The sequence below is a fragment of the Babylonia areolata genome, chromosome 35 (assembly GCF_041734735.1).
Source record: "Babylonia areolata isolate BAREFJ2019XMU chromosome 35, ASM4173473v1, whole genome shotgun sequence".
NCBI classification, from domain to species: Eukaryota; Metazoa; Mollusca; class Gastropoda; order Neogastropoda; family Buccinidae; genus Babylonia; species Babylonia areolata.
In genome coordinates, this window is record NC_134910.1 from 17,143,433 (window position 1) to 17,159,794 (window position 16,362).

The window sequence follows — 16,362 nt, forward strand, 5'->3', positions numbered from 1 at the left end:
GTTACAGGCAGTTACCTTCAGGCACAAAAGATGTTATTTTCTTAACGTTACAGGCCGTTGATTTCAAGCCTGAAATTTTAGAGGTTTTTATCTTCTGGCCTGAAATGTTAAAGACGATCATGTTTTACCAAGAAATGTGAGGGACTATTTTAGTGTGTGTATGTGTCAGGTGGTAGAGCGGTGCAGAGAGCTGGGACCTCAGGGAGCGGTGTATGAATACGTGGTGGCGGACATGGCGAACATGTCTTCTGCGGATACCGTCATTCAGGTAAATAACAAAGTGTGTGTGTGTGTGTGTGTGTGTGTGTCTTCGTTTGCTCTTTTGTTTATCCGTTTATCTGCTGTGTGTGTGCGTATATAGATAGATAGGTATGTAGATAGATAGGTATATAGGAAGTTTACCTATATTGATAGATATAAATTTCATTCTTAGATAAGCACGCACTGGGCATTCAAACAGAAAATGCATTTTTTTTTTTTTTTTTTTTTTTTTTTTGGTATACAAACGGGGCAGCATCTTTTCTGGTTCGAATTGCTATAACGATGAATATTATCAAGTTATTGAGAGGAAGTACACCAAGTCTGATCTGAGAGAGAGCAACTCTAAAGCAGTAAATACCAGCATTCATTATGTATTTTTTCTCTTTGAAAGACAACCTCAAATGATCGATAATGTGAATGTTTCTATGTCTCAGATAGCTCCGGACCATTCCTGTATAAATTTGTCGACCAGACGTTGTTTGACAAAATATTTAGGGACAATTTAACATCCCCTTGTTGTAGCCACACAATACCGAAACCAGTTTGACGTAAGAGAGAGAGAGAGAGAGAGAGAGAGAGAGAGAGAGAATTGACATTTGACACTTGAGGCCTGAAATATTCATTGTCATTGCCAAGAAAGGTCTTTTGACATGGGGGCAACAACACAGTTTCATATATCTAACGTCAACATAAAAAGTAGTATGATTGTTCTCTCAACCAATCAGTCTAAAACCATGAAAAATAGGCAATGATTGGAAACAATTCAGCCAAACCCTGTCAAAAAACTGAAAGAAATGGAACCAAAGAAATTTTTTTTTACAAAACCAATACAGACTGAGTCGACCTGCCACTCATGATACAATGTTTATCTATCTGTCTGTCTGTCTATCTATATATCTGTCTGTCTGTATGTCTATCTACTCGACCGTCCACTCATGTATATAATGTTAATCTTTTTTTTCTTTTTTCTTTTTGTTTTTTGTCGAAATGCAAACCTCAGCTGCAAGTGGATTTAAACACTGAAGAATGAAGTGTCACGTGTCAATATAGGGGAAATAAGTGTTCCAGAGAAAAAACCAATATGTGACAGTGATAAGAAACTGTAGGGAGAGCTGGACAGTACAGGGTCTTCAGAGATGAAGCCCCCCACAGTCAAGTGTTTCGGTCCTTAACTCCTTACACTCTAAGGGGGTCGGGCCGCATCCAGGTCATGACTCCTGGATGCCCTTGTATTGCCGTCTTTTTTTTTTTTTTTCTTTCCTTTTTTTTCCCTGGTCCTCAGCAGGTTCGAACCCACGTCTTCTGGGTAGTCGCCACTTCAGGACTGTGTCACCTTTTCTGGCAGACGTTTTAACCATTGAGGTATCGTACACCTCCTCGACCAGATCCAGCTGGAACTGTTTTCTGCTGCAGTCTGCCATTTTGGTCTAAATGCATGTGGAATTCAACTCTGAAGAATGAAGTGCCACATATCAATATAGGGGAAATAACTGTTCCAGAGAAATAACCAAATGTGACGCGTGTTACTTCCACTAGGTCAGACGACTTGACTGCGTGTATGTAATCATGCGTGTGTGTGTGTGTGTGTGTGTGTGTGTGTGTGTGTGTGTGTGTGTGTGTGTGTGTGTGACAGACAGACAGACAGAGACAGAGAGAATGAATGCGATTGGTTATTCATCAGGCCATGGCCCATCATGAAGGGGTAAGTGAACAAATACCATTACAAAATATTCAAAAACAAAATTAAATTTTAACAAAATAGTACTAGAAATGAGAAACGATAGTTCATGACATACTATGAGTTTACAATTTCTCTAAGTTTAAATGCTTAATGTAATAAACATGATAGATTACGCACGTCATACTGTCTAGTGGATGACACCAGAAGACTTAGTTAGGCACATGGATATTGGTATTTATCAGTCGGCTTCCATAGCTGAATTTGAAGCACTGGTGACTCAAACACAGGACTGCATTGCTGGCCTAAAGGACTGGATGACTCTCAACAAGCTGCAACTAAATTATGATAAGACTGAATTGATAACCTGTCCAAAGAAGTTTCGTCAACATCCTTCCTTTCCTGACTCTATTCTGATCAATAGCACACCTGTTTTACTTTCTCCTTCTGTTCGCAGTCTTGGTGTAATCCTAGACCAGTCTCGTTCCTTCCAACAGCACATTTCGAGTATCTGTAAAGTTGCCGATTTGGAACTGCGTAGAATCAGCTCTATCCGCTACTATCTCTCAACCGATGCAACCAAGACACTTGTATGCTCTCTGGTTCTCTCAGTGTGTTGTGATGAAAACGCGGTGGTCTCTGTGTCAGTTGGGAATGAGAATATTGCACGTGATGGTGTGTGTAAAGAAAACATGTGTTGTTTATCCTTGCCTGTTGATGATAACGTGTCCAAAAATGTTGATTCATCGGATAAACTGTATTCCTATTCTTTTGTGCACTGGAATATAAATGGTTTGTTCACAAAAATACATGACAAAGACTTCGTTTCTTATGTTAGTTCTTTTGATTTTATTTCTTTGGTTGAAACATTCGTAGAAGATTTTCAGTCTCCTGTATTTGATGGACACACAGTCTTCTGTAAACCCGCCATAAAACTTTCGACACATGGAAGACGTTCTGGTGGAGTTATCCGCCTTGTAAAGAATGATTTGTGTTCCCATGTTAAATCAGTCAACGTGGAGTCCCATCTTTTCTGTGCACTGTTAATTGATAAATCTGTGTTTGGTACTTCTAAACACATTATGTACATATGTGGTTATGTTCCACCTGAGGGATCGCCTTTCTATTTACATTTTGATATTGGAAATGGGATTAATTTACTGGAAGACTTCGTATGTGATTGTTTGCTTTCCATTCATGACAATGATGTGTACGTGATGCTTTGTGGTGACCTAAATAGTAGAACCTCAATTATTTCGTGTGATTGTGAAGATAAATCGATTGATATCAATGACCATTATTTGAGCGGACCTTTGTGGGCAAGCAGACATTCTGAAGATACCGAACTTAATAATCATGGTAAACTGTTGCTCAATATGTGCACTGTTTTAGAATTGTGTATTTTGAATGGCATGTGTGAGGGCGACCTTCAGGGTCGCTACACGTACGTCTCTGACAACGGTAGCAGTGTGAATGACTACTTCTTAATGTCATGTGAGTTATTTTCTGAAATCTTTGGAAAGTGTAAACTGAACATATCAGACAGAATTGAATCAGATCATATGCCATTAGAACTGTATGTTAACTTCACAAATGATAATAAGTATAGTGCACAAAAAAATAATTGCAGTTATACAATTGAGAAGTTTGTGTGGGATGAAGAATATGCTGTTCTGTTTAGTAACACAATGTGCTGTGATGAAATTAAAACTCAAATAGATATCGCTATGAATTTGATAGAGGTTGATTTTAATGATGCACTTATTGTATTCAATGATTGTATAAAGAGTGCAGGTGAGTGTATGAAGAAGCAGGTACGTTTTAGTAATAGTGTTAAGAATGAGGACTGGTATGATAAGGAATGCCATGACAGTAAAAGAAAGGTTCGCAATTTGTTAAAGAAATTTCGCCGCACTTTGTCCGTTCCTGATCGTGAATTATATCGTAAAACCAGACGAGAATATAAACAAATGCTGAAGAGAAAAAAGAAACAATTTAATGATTCCTTATTATCTGAATTACTTCAGTCTGTAAATAATCAGAAAATATTTTGGGACTCAGTACGCAAAATTTCAAAGAAGAAAAGACAACCTGTGAATAATATCAGTATGGATACATGGTTTCAACATTTTAAACAGCTACTTGAGAAATATAGAGATACTGATAATGATTCATTTCAAGACCATGTTCAATCTGATATTGACGATGTTGATCTCAGTAACGCTGATGATGATAATTTGAATCGTCCTATTTCAGTTGAGGAAATTTTGTTTGCTTTAAGGAAATTGAAGAAACGAAAAGCTGCTGGGCCTGACGGGATTATAGGGGAACTATTGACAAATGCATGCAAATGTAATTCAGTAACAGACTTTCTGGTTAAGTTTTTCAACTATTTATTTGATAAGGGGATTTATCCGGAATGTTGGACAGAGTCAGTTATTCTTCCATTGTATAAGAAAGGTGACGTAAACAACCCTAATAATTATAGAGCTATATCCTTATGCAATGTGTGTAGTAAATTATATAGTGCAATTATTAACAGGAGACTACAGGAATGGGTGGAGGAAAATAATATTACAGGAGAATTTCAAGCTGGGTTCAAGCGAAATTATTCTACTATAGACCACATGTTTACGTTGATGGCTTTCATACAAAAACAGTTTTGTTTAAATCGCAAATTGTACGTGGCTTTTATTGATTTTGTAAAAGCGTTTGACTCCATTAATAGATGCTTTCTTTGGCCTATCTTGTTTAAAAATGGTATCCGTGGAAAACTGTATAGATGTATTATGAGTATGTATGACTGCGTGAAGGCAAGGGTGCGTTGCGGTGCTGCTTTGACTGAATGTATTAGCTGTACGTCTGGTGTTAAACAAGGAGATATTTGCAGCCCAGTTTTATTTTCGCTATTCATAAACGAGTTAACAGTAGAAGTTGTCAATTCTGGAAGACACGGTGCCACATTTACTGGTGATTTTATGGAAATTTTTATTCTTCTCCTAGCAGATGATGTTGTATTAATGTCGGAAACAATAATAGGGTTACAAAATCAGCTAAGCAGTCTGCAACGTGCCGCTGCTTCTCTTCAACTAAATGTTAATATGGATAAAAGCAATATAATAGTGTTTATAAAGGGTGGATATCTTTCCGTAAGGGAAAGATGGACATATAATGGATTGATAATGCCTGTTGTAAATGTATATAAATATTTAGGTTTGTATTTTTCAACACGTTTAAGTTTTACTTTTGCCTGTAAAAACCTGACAAGCAGAGCTAAAAGTGTATTGATAGGTGTCATGAAGAAGTTATGGTTGTTGAATAACCAGTCACTGAATCTTCTTGAAAATATTTGATTCTCAAATTCAACCTATGATACAATATGGTGCAGAATTATGGGGTCTTGACGCTGCTGCTATGCACTGTGATAAAGTTCATTTGTATGCTCTGAAAAATTTTCTTGGAGTGTCCCCACAAACACCTAATGATTTTATCTATGGAGAAACAAACAGATACCCGATATCTTTACAGTCTGCTACTAAATGCATTCATTATTGGTTAAAGTTGACACAGATGGATACTCATAGACTACCACATAAGGCATACAGAATGTTATTAGAAGTGGATAGCAGATGCAAGAAAAATTGGGTTTCGAATATTAGGGTGAAGCTATGTGAAAATGGATTTGGTTTTGTGTGGCTTAGCCAAGGGGTTGGGGATACTAAAGCTTTTATTCGTGTGTTTCGTGAAAGAATGATTGACAGCAGATGGCAAAACTGGAATTCACATATCCAAGGCAGTGACAGATTTGAGATTTATCGACTTATCAATAACCAACATAGTTTTCCAACTTATATGTCTATGAATGTTGACAGGCATCTGAAGCATGTAATGACCAAATTTAGATTTGGCGTTTCTGAATTGTTTGTCCATCGATATCGTTACAGACAGTCTAACATTTCTGATACTATTTGTCCGTTATGCAAAAAGTCAAAGGAAGATGAAGTCCATTTTGTGCTAGATTGTGCAGAATTGAGAGATATCAGAGAACAATTAATTCCAGAAAAATATTTCAGACAACCTTGTTTATTCAAACTCGTCTTGTTAATGTCATCTACAAACGAAAGTCTTGTTAAACAATTCACTCTTTATCTGTGTAAAGCGTTTAAACGTCGAAGTGCCTTCGTAACATCTTGAACGTTCTGTGTATTTGTACGCGACTTTCATGTTTATCCCCCTTCTAAGGGGCTATGGCCTTTATGAATAAAACATCTTCAGTCTTCAGTCTTCAGTCTCTGGTTCTCTCAAGATTGGATTACTGCAACTCTCTTTTGGCCGGCCTTCCAAAATATCTGTTAGACAGACTCCGACGAATTCAGAATAACGCTGCCAGACTCATTTGCAGAGCTTCTAAGTTTGACCATGTTTCTCCTCTCCTCCAGTCTCTCCACTGGTTGCCTGTTTCTGATCGAATAGACTATAAGCTATCCACTCTGACCTTTTCTGCAGTCAACGGATCTGGCCCCAAGTATCTTTCTGAACTCCTCCATATCTATACCCCGTCTCGCCAGCTCCATCCTTCCTCTGATACTCGACTTCTCAGGATACCTCACGTCAGAAGTAAGACATATGGACACAGATCGTTTTCTTTTCAATCGCCAAAGACGTGGAACAAGCTCCCTGATAACCTCCGTCATTCTGATACCCTCGCATCTTTTAAATTTAGTCTCAAAACTCACCTTTTCCCTCAGCAGTAAGTTCAATTGTGGCAGGTCCACTTCCTTTGCGTTAGCTGTGCTTGACTATGTGTGTATACATATGTATGTGTACATAACTACATGCATGTATATGAATGTGTATTGTATGTGCGTGCGTTTATGTAAGTTTGTGCCTGCCTATGTGTGCGTATGTGTTAGGGTAGCTGTTAGATACACATGTATGTTAAAATGTATGTATGCAGTGTGTGTGTGTGTGTGTGTGTGTGTGTGTGTGTGTGTAGTCACATTTTGGTGTGTGTATGTAACATAGATGTAATGTTTTATGTTAACAAAGCGTTTTTGTAAAGCACCTAGAGCAGATTTCAGCATAGTGTGCTATATAAGTATCCATTATTAGTAGTAGTAGTAGTACTTGGAATGAGTAAACTGTAGTCTAATTGCAGCCAAATCGGATACACCCAACCTGGATATTGTCGTTATATATCTTAGATAGTTATTAATACTAAGCTTTAAATATTGCTTTATATCGTGAAAGAGAGAGAGAGCATGTGTGTGAATACTACAACTACTACTACTGCTGCTGCAGCTGTAATGAACTACTTACCATAACTATTAATGGCATTGCTGTTTGCATTACAACCTCTACTGTCATTACTGCTATCAAAGATATGTCGACAACTAGTATTGCTGCTTCTTCTCCTCCCCCTCCTTCCACTACTACTAATACTACTACACCACACCCATTAGAAGTATATACCAAACTTTCTGCCCCACCCCTCCCCCCGGCCCCCACCTACACCCCCCCTCCTCCCCCCTCCTCCCCCCCCCCAACCCCCCCTGAAGGAGTCGGTGCAGCAGCTGGGCGGACTGGACGTGGTGGTGCTGAACCACATCCTGACCCACCCCCTGGCCGCCTGGAACGGCTCCAGCCACGACCTTGACCTCCTCTGCTCCCAGCTGGACGTCAACCTCAGGTCCTACATCCACCTTGCCTCCACCGCCTCCCCCTGGCTCCAGCAGTCGGCCTCTGGCTCCCTCATCGTCATGGCTTCACTGGCGGGTGAGGGGGGAGGGGGAGGAGGGGAGGGGGTCTGGAGAAGGATGATGGGAGGAAAAAGTGTGGGTGTGGGTTTGCTGCTGCTCCAGTGATCTAGTCTTGTTTTACAGTTTGCTGTGGAGTTTGGCCAACGCAAGTGACTGCACCAACCCTAAAATGAAATAAAATAGGTTTGTGTAAAACATTGATTTAATGGATGGTTAAAAAATACAGATACATTGATGAATATGTGATCGTGTACCCGAGTGGTATGTAAGGGGACGGTACAAAAGAATTACTGATAATTTACTGAATTAAAGGAGAGAAAATCTTCACGTGCAGGCCCAGAGACATATAGACGGCCAGTCACAAAAGGGTTTTTCTAGAAGGAGAAAACAGTACACTGTAAGACACAGTCAAATGTCATTAAGCACAACATGTCAGCACAAGTGAATAGTAAAGCACATGTATACATATTACATGGAAAGACTACCACTTGGTTTGGGATAAGCAACAATATAAGATAATGCATATGTGTGAAGACCAAACACTAACATCAAATGGCATTTCTAATATATTTATACAGTTAAAGTGATTAAAGCTAAGCTAATTTAGTGAAAATATACTGACAGTATAGATTTAAGTAAAGCTCATACTTTGTTAAAGTGACTCAAATGAATCAGTTATTATGTAGCACTATACTGGAGTAAGCCGTATACCAGAGATCATAATTGCTAGATTACAATTAACAACCTGTGATACATATCAGATGGTTTCAACCAATAACTGATATTAATCCAACACTATCTTGTAATTACCACAACAGAATACTACACACATACTGAGCACACTGTAGCAGTACAACTAATATCAGCATGTGAAATAATACATGAATAATAAACAATAGAATAAGTGGCTTTGACAGAATACTGGCAAACTGAGAGACCAGATAGACAGTGCACAACACAAAGATTGGAAGAACCATCATAGCTTAACCATTAAGTGGTGAATGAACCTACACAATTTATCCAGTTAGTGCCAAACATTAACAGTTAAGTACAGCATGTGCTCAACATTTAAATCTCTGCCACGGAAGCTGGATAAGTAACCAAACCTTCATCAGTGACAGCAAATGAGAAAGAATGCATCATTCACTAGAACATTCTCAAACACACTATCAGTGTCCAGAGACGTCATTGACTGTGACGTTAAGAATTAAATGAAATACTGCTACGAGCTGTGACTACATGTCAAAACAATAACCGGACCAAGTAAACCAAACTAAGGCAATATCAACATATTCATATGAACACAAGCAATGTGTTGGACAATTTACAGATCATCAACACATTCCAAAAGGAGTACTTACAGTGATACGTAGTGAGGCACTATCCGTTGGGGATGCAACACACACTGCTTGTGACACAGCAAGAGAGAGAGAGAGAGAGCAGGCTCTAGTTGATGACTGGCCAGGTGGAAAGGGACCAGTGATCACCCACTCTGTCTATTTATGCAAGTTAAGTGAACTGCAAAGGCGCTTGCATGGCTGTGAAACAAAACGTCCCCAATCAGGCTAAATCTGATTATAATTGTGTTTGTTACAAGGTGTTTAGTGATAGATTTCTCAATGATCCCTGAACCGATTTACGTCGGATAGGTCGCAAAAGAAAGAGCTCAACACCTACTTTCTAATGAGTATAAAATGAAGTGTTGATTATTTAAGATGAATTTATAATCTTAATTCAAGTCACCTGAAAAGGTCAATTTTAGTGAGCTCATCATGGAAAATTACAAACTGCGTTAAATCAGTTTAATGTAGGCAAACACAAATGGAACAGATTTAAAGATGGAATTGTAACGATTCTGCCAGTATATAATACTTGCAGTTTACTGATCCGACAAGAGATATTAATTAAATACGCTGTGCCACAAACACAAGTTTCTGCTCACGCAATGGCGTACAGCAACGCTAGTTAGGGGAGTGGTTGTGTGATGAGAAGGACAAAATGATATAAGCTGAGCGTCAGTTGAAATATTTAGACTGACAAACGATTAAACTGAAAACAAGTATGTTTCTAACTGATGAAAGTGTGTGTGTAAGCACAACAAATAAAATATGCAGTGAACGATACAGAAACTTCTGATAGATGTTTAGGAGCAGTTGTTTAAAAGGGGCTTTGCTTTTACAATCTGGAATGGCATGACACATTATGCCTGAGTCATTGAAAGGCTGGCGTGTTAGTTGCGAAAAAGGCGTCTGCCATACAGCCCGCACGTGAAGCAGCATCTGTAGGCTGAGCTGAGAGCTTGGCTACAAACGTTCAAAAAGAATTAAATTGAAAAATAGAATGAGTAAAAATTAAGAAGATTTATTTTTAATGCACGCACACTGACACCAGTGTACGAATGCGCGCGCACACACACACACACACACACACACACACACACACACACACAAACACACGTGCGTGCACGCATGCACACACGCAATGATGTAAACACCTTATATGCTGTTCACACACACATAATGCATCAATCACTGACTCAGCAGGGTTATGATCGCACATGAACTCTCTCACACACACACACACACACACACACACACACACACACACACACACACATCTCCCATACATTTTTTTTCGCCGTTTAATATCACTAAACAGTGAAAAGACGTTGAACTAAACTGACCACACACACATACACACACGCACACACGTGTGTGTGTGTGTGCGCGCGCGTTACATTTACGTATATGATGATTTTGTTTGATTACCCCGCCATATAGACAGCCATACTCCATTTCGGGAGTGTGCATGCTATGTTCTTGTTTCAATAACCAACCGAACGCCGACACGGATAACAGGATCTTGTACGTGCGTATTTGAATTTCTGCGTGCGTATACAGACGAAGGGGGTTCAGGCACTGGCAGGTCTGCACAGGGAGAAATAGAGAGACAGAGGGAGACAGAAGGAGATAGAGGGAGAGACCATGTTTTGACCAAAACTGCTTTTCGCAGTGATCTGAAGGGGTGCAGTTACTGACAGAAGAACAGACATGCAGAGAGGGATGGAGGGGTGAGGGAAGAGGGACATACACGGTGACAAACACACAGAGGGTGGATACGGATGTTGTGGGTTTTTGTGGGGAGGGGGGGAAGTGAAAGGAAAGAATTTCAGTTTCAATGTCCCGTCACACATGCATGTGTCACTGCCCGCACACACCGCTGGAATGGGCAGAGACAGAGCTGATGGCGCTCATGACTCTGTGTGTGTATGTGTGTGTGTGCACAGGAAAGGTGGGCATCCCCTTCGTGGCAGCGTACTCGGCCACCAAGTTTGCTCTGTTCGGCTTCTTCTCCTCCCTGCGGAACGAGCTGCTGATGGAGAACACTCCGCCCTTCTCCATCACTCTCTGCACCATCGGTCTGGTCGGTCAGTTCCTTGTCTGCTGTCCTGCCTTCACGGCACGGGGTGGGGGGACGGGAGAGAGGGAGAGGGGGTCAGGGGTCGTGGCATGGGAGGGGGGAGGTGACAGAAAGGAGGGGGTATGGTGGTAACAGGAAGGTGTGGGGGTAGAAGGTACTGGGTGGGAAGGGGGGAGGGGGTGGTGAGAGTCACATCTGCCCTGCACTCTTGCAAGTCTGTCTTCAGGGCAGGGGGTGTGGGGGTTATTGGGTGGGGAGGGGGGAAGTGGTGGTGACAGAAAGAAAGGAGGGTGGAAGGTGGTGGTAAAAAGGGGGTGGGGGAGGGTAGGGAGGTGCAGGAGTGAGTGTGGACTGTTTGTCTGAACCTTGTCCCTCTCATACTTTTTTCATACCTTTTCCTCCCTTGTACCCCATCCCCCTCCCCCACCCCTTCATCACAAGTGTCTGTCTCTGTCCTGTCAGTGATCAGGTGAACATCTCTGACAACGGCTTGATGACGACGACTATGGTAATAATGAACACAGAAGGGTGATCATGATGATGTCGTTGATGATGATGATGTTGATGAAGATGATAATGATGATGTTGATGAAGATGATGATGGAGATGATGATGATGATGATGTCTCCCCAGGAACCCAAAACGCACTACACAATCTGCAGACCTTTGGCAACAAAAATCTATTGGATACTCTGACCCCAGCTGACCCCGCGGACGTGGCCCTGGCGGTGATCCGAGGGGGGGCATTACGTCAGAGGGAGGTGTTCGTGCCCTACCTGGTCACCAAGCCCCTCTGCCTGCTGAGGGACTGGTGCCCGGAGCTCGTGGACATTCTGCTGCGGTACTTCAACGCTCAGTTCACGGACATTTAGCCTGCCTTCTTCACCACTGCTGGAGTCCTTGGACACACCGCCACCTTTCCTGGGACACACACACCTGTCCTGGGACACATAGCCACCTGTCCTGGGACACACACACCTGTCCTGGGACACATAGCCACCTTTCCTGGGACACACACACCTGTCCTGGGACACATAGCCACCTGTCCTGGGACACACACACCTGTCCTAGGACACAAACCTGTCCTGGGACAAACACACCTGTCCTGGGAAACAAAGCTACCTGTCCTGGGACACACACACCTGTCCCGGGACACACACCTGTCCCGGGACACACACCTGACCTGGGACGCACACACCTGTCCCGGGACACACACCTGTCCTGGGACACAGCCACCTGTCCTGGGACACACACCTGTCCTGGGACACACACAGCTGTCCTGGGACACACACCTGTCCTGGGATACACACCGCTGTCCTGGGACACACACACACACCTGTCCTGGGACACACACACCTGTCCTGGGACACACACACCTGTCCTTGGACAGGTGGTTTCTCTGGCACAGGCTACAACTGTTGTGAGGGCAGATTGGCAGCGTTCCTGATGACGCACAATTTGCCAGGATAGGTAACTTTGCAAGGTTGGGGATTGTCTGACACCCTCATGCCCAGGGTGTAACTGTTCAGGTGTGTCTCTTCAGGTGCGTCTGATCAGGTTCGTTCGTTCGTTCTTTAATTTAGCGTCTTTTCACTATCAGTGATATTAGACGATATGAGTGATATTCGTCTGATGAGGTGTGTCTCTTCAGGTGTGTCTGTTCAGGTGTGTCTGTTCAAGGTATGTCTGTTAAGGTGTGTCTATTCAGGTGTGTCTGTTAAAGGTATGTCTGTTCAGGTGTGTCTGTTCAAGGTATGTCTGTTCAGTTGTGTCTATTTAGATGTGTCTGTTCAAGGTATGTCTGTTCAGGTGTGTCGTTTCAGGATGTTACACCCGGTTTGTCAGCTAGTCTGGTGATGTTTTCGTTTTCCTGATGCAAACTGACCGAACAGCCCCAGCTACAGACGTGATTGACAGGTGTGCTGCAAACTGCCCTGTGACAACAGCGATGTACAGGACACTGGTCATGTTCTGAATCTGCAGTTTTGACATCTGCAAACGTTTGTAACTTTTGTTTGTCAAACTGAAGGAAAATGTGCATACTCTAGCATTCAGGCAGTTTCTGTATGTGTCCTGCACTCCTCAAATGAAACGTGCTGTGGAGAATCAGGCAGGTGTCCATTCTTTATTACAACGTGTGGAATATGTATAGGATAGAATATTCGATTACTTCCTATAACACGCGTACGTAAACAGACAAAGGAAGTTTTGGCTAGACAAGATGAATGGGACAGTGTGACTGGGTCACCAGCCTCTTCCTCCTGACTGTGCTTTAGTCACGGCACAGAGCTCATCGCATAATCAATTGTACCGGTCACGTGACTACCGAAACTTCGTTTCGTGCCAGAAAAGGAAAGTAATGTTGTTGATCAACCTGAGCGATTCCAATTACTGTGATTAAAATTGCATCCCGCCTTTTGCAACGACAGGATGTGGACTGGGTCATTTTGGAAGTGGGCGTGGAAACAAACCCAGTATTTTAGATCGAAGCCTTTATTTCGGTATTTCATTTACAATTAAAGCCCCACCTGAAGGCTTCAATCCGTATTATTGAATTATCTCTGTGTGTGTGTTTGTGAGTGTGGTGTGGTGTGGTGTGGTGTGGTGTGTGTGTGTGGTGTGGTGTGGTGTGGTGTGTGTGTGTGTGTAGTGTGGTGTGTGTGTGTGGTGTGTGTGAAAGAACAGAACAGAATAGACTAGAATATTTTTGGGTCATAAAACTTTAAGGTTTATAAGACACAATAAAACAAACACGTTATGAAAAGAAACATTCAATGAAGGAAAAACAGACCTGCTAAATATAATCCGTGTTAATCAACAAGCCTTACCCTTGGTATTCAATGAGAACATCCTTCAAAATGTCAGTACGCATAAACACCTTGGCGTCATTTTACAAGATGATTGTAAATGGGGGGAACATATTAACAGTATTGCCAATAAGGTAAGAATGTTAATTTCTTGCTTGAAATATTAGAAATATAAATTAAACAGAAAAGCATTAGAGACCATGTATAAATCATTTATTTTACCTCATTTTGATTACGCAGATATTCTGTGGGATAATTGCAGTGATGCTCAGTCAAACATGTTAGAATCACTTCATTTAGGAGCCATAAGAATTATAGTAGGAGCAGTAAAAGGTACAAGTCATACAAAATTGCATGAAGAGTCAGGTTTATGTTCTTTAAAGGAACGTAGACAAAGACACAAACTAATACAATATCACAAAATGGTGCACGGTAACTGTCCAAACTACTTGTCTGACCTCACACCCCCTCTAGTTTCAGCTCATAATCCTTACCACAGACGAAGACCACTTGAGAGAGCTGTGCCACATTGTAAAACCAACTTATATTCCGATTCATTTATTCCATCTACAACCAAACTATGGAACAGTGTCCCTGATAACATAAAATGTAGTGATTCTTTAAGCCTGTTAAAAAGATACCTTTCCTCTAGTGACACAGCCGTCCCCCCACATTATTACATTGGTAACAGAGAAGAACAAATTCTTCATTGTAGACCGCTTAAATATGAGTAATCTTAACCAAGATTTGTTTGATCGTCATCTTCGACTGGATACAAATTGTTCTTGTGGATATCCTGCAGAGACAGTTGAACACTTTCTTTTACACTGCCCAAATTACAACAATATAAGAGAGAACACAATTGCTACTCTCCCTGCAAATAGCTTTTACACTGCCCAAATTACAACAATATAAGAGAGAACACAATTGCTACTCTCCCTGCAAATAGTACAAACTTAAATACTTTATTACGAGGTGACCGAGTTATTAGTTCCCTTGAGAATGAATACATATTCTTGACTGTACAAGACTTTATTGGACAATCAAAAAGATTCAAGTCTTAAAAGATTCACAATGAAATATTCTCTGCAGTTATATTGAACATTTATTTTGACGAATGGCCCCGGTTTCACTCTGTCATGTAATCTCTCTCTCTCTCTCTCTCTCTCTCTCTCTCTCTCTCTCCCCCCCATTACATTACTCCTTAGGTGATGTTCACTTTCCAGTGTGTTATTATTGTTGCTACTATGTTAGTATTAGTATTATCATTAATATTATCATTGTTGTTGTTGTCAGTGGTAGTTGCGGTAATAGTAGTTTGTTTTTGTTTTGTTTTTGTTTTTTGATGTTTTTGTTGTTTTTCTTGTTTAGTTTTGTCTTGCACTTCAACCTTCTTTTCATTGTCAAATAATGTGTGTATTTTCGCCATTGGCGTTTGTGTATTGCTTGTTACATATGAACGAGCACGATATAAGCTCATGCTTGTTGTTGCTCAAGTCTTCTTAATTGAACGCTGTATTGCACCTTGTTTGATATTTTAAAAAAAATGTTTAAACCAAAAGAAACATTCGTGAACAAATTTTGACAGCCTTGGCTGAAATTCTAGCTTTAGTAAGATCAGCTTGCTAGTCTCGTGTGTGTGTGTGTGTGTGTGTGTGTGTGTGTGTGTGTGTGTGTGTGTGTGTGTGTGTGTGTGTGGCCTTGTGTGTGTGTGTGTGTCCTTGTGTGTTTGATAGCGTGTGTGTGAGTGTGTGTGTGTGTGTGTGTGGAACAGCATGAAAGTGAAGGGAAACAACATAATTGCACAAGGCTGTTGTGTCCAGTACATTTGCAAATATTTCCATACCATTTCCACCCATAAAATTTGTGGGGTTTTGTTCTAAATATTTCGGTTAACTAACCATGCTTATGAGTAATCTTATTCTACTAACAATTAAAATATAAGTATATTACCCACTCATTTATCTTCAATAAAACATACTGTGATATACTTTTGAGCATTTGTGTTTTGTTTGGGTTTTTTTCCAGATTTTTTACAAGCTTGGGGTTGTTGCTTTTTGTTTGATTTTTTGTTGTTGGTGGTGGTGGTGGTGTTTTTGGGGGGTTTTTGCTTCTTTTTTTTTCTTTTTTGTTTGTTTGTTTTTGTTGTGTATTTTGGTTTTTTGTTGTTGTTGTTTTTTCCCCAAACTCCAAAGCTGTGAAAGAAAAGGGTTCGGTGCGGCTCGGGTTACTGTTGAGGTTGGTGATGACAATCTGCACTTCGTCCACTTGATTGCTTTCAACACCACTGGCATGTACATACAGCAGAAAATTAAAAGTGAACCAGCCGCCGTGGCGAAGTGGTTAGCGTCGCGGACTGACGGCTGGGAGGACACGGGTTCGAATCCCAGCGGAGGTGGGTTTTTTGGCCTGTGGCCGGCTCCTACCCAGAGTTGAG

The 16,362-nt window shown here is 41.1% G+C and overlaps 1 protein-coding gene across 1 annotated transcript in view; it reads left to right on the top strand.

Annotated features, from left to right (window-relative positions):
* LOC143278093 (hydroxysteroid 11-beta-dehydrogenase 1-like protein) overlaps positions 1 to 12,118 on the top strand; it is a 54,546-nt gene extending 42,428 nt beyond the window's left edge. The window contains exons 5-8 of the mRNA XM_076583127.1: positions 170 to 268; positions 7,498 to 7,714; positions 10,985 to 11,125; positions 11,752 to 12,118. Of these exons, the coding sequence (XP_076439242.1) occupies positions 170 to 268; positions 7,498 to 7,714; positions 10,985 to 11,125; positions 11,752 to 11,990 (696 nt within the window). The 3' untranslated portion in view covers positions 11,991 to 12,118. The remainder of the gene's footprint in view (positions 1 to 169; positions 269 to 7,497; positions 7,715 to 10,984; positions 11,126 to 11,751) is intronic.
* Positions 12,119 to 16,362: the final 4,244 nt, after the last annotated feature.